The following is a 9,497-nucleotide window of genomic DNA, read 5'->3' on the forward strand; positions in this document are numbered from 1 at the left end:
GAATCCCCGGTGTTGGCGTAGCACTTACTCGCACAGCGCTGTCTCCATGCCCCTTGAAAGCTGTTGTTGGCAAATCCAAAATGAAATGCATAGTTCTTGCCGTTTTCGACTGGAAAAACACTCGAGTGTGAATAAGTCCTCCGGTGTCTAATAGCGGCCCTCACGGTCTTTCAACGAGTTAACGTTTGAAAAAGTACCGAACGGTTTTCCACAAACAAACTTCACTGGCTGTGTACTGTCATCATCATTATGAAAGCGAACGCGCGAGCAGGTGGCAGATAGCCTGGAACCCCACGTGTAACGATACGTGGTGGCCGCTTTCAGGAGCAATATGGAGAGCTGCGATCCTTCATTGACACAAGCAGACAAGGGAATAGAACAGTTTCCACCACATTTCGAAAAACCACTGCTGCTTGTCGCCACAAGAAGTGTTTCTTGTCGCTAAAGGTAGCTTTTCTCACCAGAAATTCTAGAATTTAGCAACAACGTTTAGCGCGCTTGTTTTTACTCACATCTTAGTTTCTTGTGCTTTTAAGTCTATCATCGCTGTTTTGTCTGTTTTTACCGTTTTTTTTGTTGGGCTTTCATCATTCTATCGTCATGCCTACCAGTGTTTTTAAAAGATGATCGCTCTTTTACCTTTTTTATTGCTGTGTTCTTTGTTGAGATTTTATTAATTTTTAGTCTTCAAATTGTTACCCGTTATATCATTGCAGTTGTTAGCAATTTAAATTTTTTGGCCGTATTCTTTGTTGGTTTTCATCCTTCTCGTCATAAAGAAACTTGATTTAGTGTTTTTTCAACCTTGGAATACGAACTCTTTGCTTCCCTTTAGGTGATTGGTGTTTTTGGCACTGATGCATTCTTGGTTGTTGTTTGAAGAAAAAGTATTCCAAGTTGGTTGCTATGTGTCGGACGGAGTGGTGGTAGGCCTAAAGATATCACCCGAGATGCAGCTTTACTCATCAGAGCTTCTCTCGGTTAAGAGTTTAGTTGGCTTGTGATCATGGCTTTGCTTTCTCTGCAGTACACTTGTTTTTTTTTTATAACAGTGTTCTTTCTTCTCTTCTTTTCATTCCCTATCGACCTTTTTCTCTGGTCATGTGACCTGACATGCACAACTTAGAAGTACGCCTCTTATCGAATTAAAAGTGGTCCGTCCTGTCGTCCTCAGTTTTCTTGTGCTCTGTCAGTTCTTGCGCGGTGTCCTGCAACCATTTATTAAGCTAAAACAAGGACGTATTAATAGCGTCAAGGACTTCAGTGAGTACAATAAACACGCCTCCCAAAAGTTAACCTTTTTCGATTGCTTTGCTTAAGAAAGCAAGAATACAAATGGGGCGATAGTTATTGAGTTGTGATCGCATTTGTTAATAACAGGAACTACCCCGCCAGGAACTAGAACAGTAATCATTAGTGAATAAGGAAACACACCTGCACTGAACGTTTTGTTAATGAGATGTGCAGTAATGTAAGGAAAGGACATTACTTTTTGAGAAATGTATGAAGTCAGCTTAAGTGGCGTAACAACTCTGCACTTCCGCTGCAATGGTGGGAGATAGATTAAAGTAATGGGGTCAACGTGACTTGTTATTCAAAGGGGCTTCAGCGCGAAGCCTACTAGTTCTAAAATGATTACTGAAATCGTTAGCAATATCGGCAGAGCCAGAGTATGTGTTTGCACTCGTTATTGTCAAGAATGAAAGTTGAGTATCTTTATTCAGGAGCTGTTTCATCAATTGCCAGTTTTCGTTGTGGTCATTCCAATTCTAGGAAGATATGTAACGGATTAGTTCTGCATTCAGAGAAATATATCTCGGCCAAAAGAACTCATAGGTGGCCGTGAAGAAATAGTTTTATTCCAGAAGCCTGAGTATATATATATAGGGCGGAATTACGCGGCAGGCAATGTCAAGACACATTATATAGACAAGTCAGAAAACAATCAAATCCAATAAAAAACCTAAACTGGACCTAACGACACAACAGGCATATTTACTATACGGCTTATTGGCGCCGCGTATGCTTCACCTAGTCAGTTGGCATAAGAGAGTTTTCAGCTCTAGGGCTTTCCCTTCCTCTTCTGTTTCCTCTTGCGTCCCCGTCTTCTCGTCGCGTCCGGGCTGTCCTGCCTGACCTTCACCTCCTCCTTGTCGTCCTCGGCTGCACGAGCGTCGAGGAGGCCGTAGCTCGTCTCGGGCAGCCCGTACATCGCTGCGACGCCGCTCAACAACGCCGAGCCCACAATGGCGAACTTGAGGTCCTCGCGGCCTGCATCTTCGAGCAGGGACAGCGCCGACGCGGCCACGCCGCCAAGGCGGCCCACGGCGTAGGCGCCGCACAGCACGGCGCAGCGTAGCCCCGTGGGCAGCAGCTCGGCCATTTATAGGTAGGCGGACGGCACCAGGACGCGGGCGCAACACTCGGCGAACACAAGCAGGACGTCGCCCACCAGGCGGGGCTTGGCGTAGATGGCGACGCTGCATAGGCAGCAGGTGCAGCCGAGCAGACACATGACAGCGAGGAGGAGCTGCAGCCTGCGTGGAGGAGTTCATCATGGGGAGTGTCTTTGTCCACGCAGTTTGTGAATTTACGCGAATGTTGCGAGTTTTGCAGCGCTGATGCTGCCAAGTATTTAAAACACTGCTGTTTGACGGGCGCATTCTTCAACAAGCTGCAACTGCAGTCATTCTGATATCAAGGGGTTTTCTTGCGCCAGCGCGAATGGTTTCCTTAGGAAGAGATACAGAAATTCATGTTTTTTTAGACTGGCGCTTTATGTATACCGCATAGGCTTTAGCGATATTAAGATTGTGTTGTATGAGGGCTTAAAAGGCATACACCAAATCATCTAGCAATAAATATTTCTGGGACGCACTCGAACCGATCGCGCCTAGCTCATGCCATTATTGGATTGCATATTTACTACTGACTCAACTTTTCACCTATGTGGAAGGAACGTGGAGGCTAAAGAAAAGGGCTCAAATTAAAATGAGAACAATGCACCGAGCTATGAAAAGGTGAATGATAGATGTAATGCTGAAGGACAGGAAGAGGGCAGCATAGGTCAGGGAGGGAACTTGGTTTAATGATATCCGAATAAAAATGAAGAGGATGAAATGGGCTTAGGAAATCTGACTGCCGCGGCCGGGATCGAACCCGCGTCTTTCGGGTTGGCAGCCGAGCACCATAATCACTGTGCGTTACAGCGGCTTATTCAGAAGTGGAACGCTGTAGCATTAGATTTCAGACTTGTCGCAGGTTCTGTTCCAGCTTGTGTGAGTGTTTGCATCGGTTTTTTTGCAGCTGTCACCACATCAACCGCCATATTCAGACCATTAGCTGCAATAACAGGTACCCACTACGCTGTGACGCGGCAGACATTTGCATCGATTACATTTTTTTCTCAATTTTGATTTCGATTCGGTTTTTGGTTGATGTATAGAAACTATGTTTCTCAGATTTCGGTGGGCAGGTTGTGATCACATCACAAGGTCACTTGGCCCATCTCGCCCAATCATCGAATTGCGCGACACAGGACATCGGCGGGGTTTCGGGGTAAATCAGCACGTGAGGTTGGATAAAAAATGAGCCCCAAAATCAGAGAGGTTATCACTGGCAAGATGCGGTCGTACTAGAAAGACTCGTTGAGCGAACAGCAATCATTGAATCTATCACATCAACAGGCGTCGGCAACATCGGTGAAGCATATGGCCACCATACCTTGGAAGCATCTGTCATTGAATCCTCACTTTTCATTCCTAGGCGCATGCAGAACAATTAAACGGAGCACTTACACTTGTGACCTAATGCAAGGTTCTGATAACCATTGGACCCAGACAGGCCTCCACGGGAAATTGAGTCTAGGCATGCTTAGCGCCAGAACCTTATTTACCGAGATTAGCCTAGATTTGTGGTATGGGGGCATATCAGTAATCAAAAGAGAGATCATACAGTGGAGCAATGTAAAGGCGGGTGGTGACCATATCCAAGGTATGGGAAGGTGTTATGTAGCCGATACACAAGAACATTTCGCAAAACCTCATCGCTATGTGGACTTAACAGCAGGGTAGCTGCTCAGCACAGCACAGAAAGACGTCATATCCACGTGTTTCCTCACCTGCCCAAGGAGACGAGCCCGACGAACATGAACACGTAAGAAGGCGCGGACAGTATGAGGGCCACGACTGCAGCCGTCGTTTCCTTGCGCATTCTTTTGGACCAGGCGATGCCGTAGATGCCCAGGACCATCATGAATGACGCAACAAGCACCAGGAACAAGTAACGGCTCTTGAATTCCACTTTGGGTGCGGCGAAAACAGTGGCGTACATGTAGCTGGATTCGCCGCGGGAATGCTCCGAACTGATCCTCCGCACGGCTTGCTTGGCCTCCACCCGGTTCATGTCGTTCATGTCGGCAGCCTTCAGCATAACAGCCTGAGCCTCGTCCCCTCTGGACGCCGCCAGGAGCCACATGGGAGACTCGTGCACGGCAAAGATGCTGAGCAGCAGGAGCACCGACGGAGAAAGGACGACCACTTACAGCAGAGACCACGTGAATGGAAATGACACCAGTATAAAGAGCATGACGTCCACGCTGTAGACACCCAGCGCGCACGACAGGCTAATGTATGAGACACGGTAGGTAAGAGGCGCCACTTCGTAGAGCAGGATAAGACTAATAACGAAAATGGAATTGGCGCAGGCTGAGTTCACGAACCTCGCCAAGAGATAGTGCGTGTAGCTTCGCGATAAGAATGTTGCCGTGGTGCTCGCTAGAAGCACCACAACGCCTGCGATGATGACGGTCTTGCGGCCAAGTTTGTCCGCAATGTACCCTGCCAGGGGCACGACCAGAAGGGCGCCGCTCATGTAAACCACGTTGCCCAAGGACACCAGCCAAGACCTGTGGCAGACCAGATCCCAGAAGCTCCTCGCGGACTGCGCGGCGCGCGCTGGGTCGTAGTCCCAGGCGTCGCACTCGTAGGTCTCGGTGTTGTTGGGCTGCTGGCCGGGCTTTGCGTAGGCGAGGCACTCACTAGGGTGCCCTTCTTCATCCAGAGGAATGCCGACGCTCTTCCATTTAGAAATGGAGAGGTTTGCATAATTGGATGGCGGCTGGCACCAGTGGTCCACGGGGCGTGTTACAAGAGCGAATGCGTGATTGTGGCACTGCAGGACGATCAAGGCGACAATGGTGAAGCAGCATATGAGTCTCTGGAAATCGCCGTGGCCGTAGACAGCGGTAGCATTCTGCTGCTGGTGCAGGCCTCGTTCTGGTTCACAGCTTCATCCCTGGGAGTCAGTCAGTGCTTGTTTTGTACTCGGAACCGTTGGGTCTTTTGTATCTGTCGCGATGCTCGAGGTCCTCTGGGGCGTTTTCGTAGGCATGGATGTTGCACGCACGTCGACCGATGCAAGATATTACAATATTTGGTTGTCATCAGTGAGTTCAGCCTCAGGAACCGAACCAGGCGGCGCGAGTACGGCGATCTCGTGCTCGAGCTGCATGCGCGAGAATTGCTGATGATGGGTCACGTGCCAGCTTCAAAGGAGAGTTCAAATATGCCAATTACGGGAGCCCTAGAAATTTGGAAGATACTGAAAAAAATCTGAATGGCACTCGCTTAGCTGACCCAGAAGAAATGAGTGGTTATCGTTGCGAGCTACCCTCATTCATGACATACCAATTTGTTTTTAATTTGTTTCAATTTTAGTTTGTGACATCTTCGTTCTCGTCATCTATACTTAACGCTGCGTCATCTGTCATCCTCTCGTTTACGTTCATAGATCCATGGGAGTGCTCGTACTACTGCTGGCGCAGCGGCGAAGCGTTAAAGCGATGCGCCACTGCCCTGCGGTGGTAGGTGCTGCCATCAGTGGGTCTCGGGGGACCCATGTTGCTCTTTCCAAGCAACCGCTCGCGACCAATCATTAACTTAACTGCTACCTGCCTGCGATTGGCTACACTTGGCGCGACAATCCTCCGAACGTAACTGAACTTCCACCCGAACTTACCCGAGTAACTCGGGTAAGCTCGGGTTAGTTCGGATAACGGAACAGTACAAGACAACAATCTTGCTATGGGTTGGTACTTCTGGAGAACTGCATTCGCGCCAATACATCTACTTAGGGCAGGTAGCGACCGCAGATCAGGAACACGAGAGTGGAATAGCTTCATGAATAAAACTGAGGTGGACTACATTTTACTGGTTCTCTCAGATCATGAATGGCATTTTGCCAGTATCCTTCAAGACAAAAAATGACCGGGTTTTAACGTAGTTTAACCGAGCAGACGTGCAAAAGCACGTGTGTTTAGCCTGATTGGATCATAGTTTTGCTTTGATGGGTCGTCGACACATCTGACAACGATATAAGACTCAGGTGAACCTCCCTTCGAGGTTAGGCTGCTTAGAACTTGTTTGCTCTGCAGATGGAAGTTGACGAAGAAGACTATGTGGAATGCACAGCGCAGTTTCTTGTCCGTGAATGCGTTTGTTTCCGCAATGCATCCTGGCCAATCCTCTACCTTGGGTATGTGTCATTAAGTCTGAGGACGTCATCGTCATCAACACGAGGCGGGATCGGCAGCGCCGATAGCATAGTGCTGTCGTGCTTTTTCGGTTGTGTTGTCGTGTACATTATTATTTGAAGCCAACTTTCTTAAACAATGCGGTTTTAAATGCATTTAAATGTTTCATACAAAGCAAATAATTGAAATATATGATTGGCTTATAATGGCCTCAGTCGTTTATGCGCCATAAAATGCGATGCAATACTATACAGTACAGCGCTTAAGTCTTTCGTCCTTCGAACTGCTGCATGGGTATGTTCCGAAATTTTCCACAAAACAATTCAGCCCGCCAGCGAACATTAGCACTGAAGCAAGGTTACTAGACCTCACGGGACGTGGTGCAGAGGCTCAAGAAAACTCTGTACAAGCTCAAAAACAATGAAAACGCCGCTACAATGAGTCTTAGGGTGAGGCCAAGTAGTACGTCTTGATTCCGTGCAGAGGGCCCGTCACTAGTCACCTTCTAGGTTCTTCGTGCCACCGTCCACCCTGCATACCTCTTCCAGGGTCTAGAGAATTGTTAACTCGAGTCAAATGAAGACATTTCGTCCACCACACGTCAACCAAGCGCCGGTGAACTTACAAGCTACGCCGCTTATCGCGACACTTGAATATGCAGAGGGTGAAAATGGCGACACAGAATTACCCGCTACGCAACGAAGTAAGCCTGTGTAAAGTTAGATTTAACAGAGAACTGTCCCCTGAAGCATCTGAGGTAATCGCAGAGGAACTCATGCTTCCGATCGACCTCATCGTCGTATTTTCAGCCGAAGAATATGACGAGGGCTGATGTGGCAGAGCAAGAGAAGTCCTTTGAAGAGAGACGGAATGTTAGGCATGCGCCCCTGGTGACCTCTTCCTTCTGAGGCGTCCCGCCATTTGTGCCGCTCCGCTACAGATAGCTACAACGAGGAGCAGTCTCGCAACTCTAGACCTATGTGAGTCGCCTGTCGTGTAACGCCGATGCGTGGTATGACCCCGGCATAACAGCCATTAAAAGCACAGGGAGAACGCTGTTTTGGTACCCTGGCCTGAATGAGATACAGAGCGACCAGTGAACTCATGTTCTACATGCGCATAGGCCTCGGCGATGCCACCAGCACAGATACCGCTGGCGTGGCCAGCCACCGGGAATAAGTGGAGCCCACAGCACGCAGATTTTGCAGGCCCGCTGGAAGGACAAATGGTCTTAGTCGTCGTAGACTCAGAAAAGAAATGGATAAAAGCTATTCCGATGAAAATTGCCACTTCGCAAACAACGGCTGAAACATTAAGAGCAAGATTTGCACAGTTTGACCTTCCAAAATTCTTCGTTTCTGATAACAGACTAAAAATTGTGGGTAAAATTTCTCGCGAGTTTCTGGCACGGAACAACGTGAAACAACTCACAACAGCCCCTAATCACCACCAATGAATGGGTTAGCCGAGCGAGCTGTGCGTAGTCTTTAGGAAGGGCTTAAGAAAACCCAGGAGCAGACCTTAAGATGTCCATAGCTCGATTTTTATGTCGATATCGCCGAACGTCTATCAAGGATAGAAAGTCCCCGGCGGAACACTTATTGCGGGAACCAAATTAGGACAGAGCTGGACTGCATCACGCCCAGTGAGAAGTGAGCAGAAATCCGACCAAGAGTTCGCGGGTCTACGTTTGAGGCAGGGGACACAGTCTGGATGCGAGATTTTCGAACAAGTCGCAGGTGGCTACGAGGAGCAGTGCGAAATCAACCAGAGTCCAGGATGGTAACTGTTTATTCAGGGGAAGATATTCAGCAGCTACACTTCGGCCAGGTAAAACGACGGACTGAATCAGTTTCGCTCGACTCCTGCAAATGGTACTCCGATCATGTCGCGAGGTAGTCCGGAAGCGGCCGGGGCGGATTGCCTGCCACCGTTGCGAAGATCGACCCTACAGCGACAGCCACCTGTACGCCTGGACTTGTAAGAGAGGGAGAGGTGAAATATCTATAACTTCATCGTCATCTTAATCGTGCCTTCATCCGCAATGTGATCGTCATCGTGCCACCTCAATGACTGGGTATAAAAACACAGCCCGCAATAAAGCATTCGTTCTTGTTGCGTTATGCGAGACTGATGTCAGTGTCTCTCAGCCATATTGCGACATTGTCGTTTTCAATCTCATATCCTATTTCCTTATGTGCCACGAATTACAAGAGAGCACAGTATAGGGCGCGCGAAATTGCACCTGCCGTTAATGGGCAATCTGTGTGCGGCATGCGAGCTCAGCGGCTAAGAAAGAGGAAAAAGCTACACATGTCTCGAGGGAGAAGACGAAGCTCTTCAGCAGCCGGTCCATAGAGGAATACCCCATCATGGGGTGATTTCCACCGATGCCTCCCGTCAGCTGCCAAAAAGCTGCAGTTGGCATCTTTTCGCAGGATTTGGGATGAAGCTATTCTGTCTGCATCCTAGATTATATTACTATATTATTTGCGGGATTTTTGGCTCTTGAAATCACCCTGCACAAAATTCCATGTCATGTGTTGCACGTTGTTATCCTCGCTGATTTTTTGTCAGTTTAGCCTCCTTTGAAACTGCACCAAAAGATTTTTTGAGCCGTTTCCCGCTATTTTTTGTCCCATGCACTTTGAATGAAGTCAGTTTTGTCTGGGTCCCCGGCCATGACCTATTCATTCAGATTATTCAAGTGTTATTATCGTTCTTTGGCAGCGCCACAGGATTTGCATTGGGTTCGATTTGTGGAATGCTCCATGATTACGCAAATGCAACTGTTCGTTGATTTGCTAACTCTCTTTAATTTTCTTCGAGCTCTTATTTTTTCGCCACAATGCTGTCTGTTATTTTACCTTCAATGTTCTTCTGTCGTTTTTTACTGACGAATTTTTCAAAATTCACGCTTGGTGCTAAAATGTTGCAATCCCCTATGGAAATTTCCACGTTTGCG

At 48.0% G+C, this 9,497-nt stretch overlaps 1 protein-coding gene across 1 annotated transcript; it reads right to left on the bottom strand.

The window, feature by feature from the left end:
* Positions 1–2,383: 2,383 nt before the first annotated feature.
* On the bottom strand, positions 2,384–9,215 carry LOC144108254 (solute carrier family 22 member 20-like). Its single transcript, XM_077641529.1, has 4 exons — positions 9,179–9,215; positions 4,544–5,276; positions 4,121–4,501; positions 2,384–2,537 (listed from the first exon to the last, which is right to left on the bottom strand). Exons 1-4 carry the CDS (start codon positions 9,213–9,215, stop codon positions 2,384–2,386), a joined length of 1,305 nt encoding a protein of 434 aa, XP_077497655.1.
* Positions 9,216–9,497: the final 282 nt, after the last annotated feature.

Source organism: Amblyomma americanum, chromosome 10 (assembly GCF_052857255.1).
Source record: "Amblyomma americanum isolate KBUSLIRL-KWMA chromosome 10, ASM5285725v1, whole genome shotgun sequence".
NCBI classification, from domain to species: domain Eukaryota; kingdom Metazoa; phylum Arthropoda; class Arachnida; order Ixodida; family Ixodidae; genus Amblyomma; species Amblyomma americanum.

Bases quoted from the DNA above. Each gene is read 5' to 3' on its own strand.
- LOC144108254 (XM_077641529.1), bottom strand. From the start codon at position 9,215: ATGGCCGGGGACCCAGACAAAACTGACTTCATTCAAA. The intron at 5,277-9,178 runs GTGCATGGGACA...GCTGTGAACCAG, and splicing joins CAAAACTGACTTCATTCAAA to AACGAGGCCTGCACCAGCAG. The intron at 2,538-4,120 runs GTGAGGAAACAC...TCCTCCACGCAG, and splicing joins GGGCTCGTCTCCTTGGGCAG to GCTGCAGCTCCTCCTCGCTG.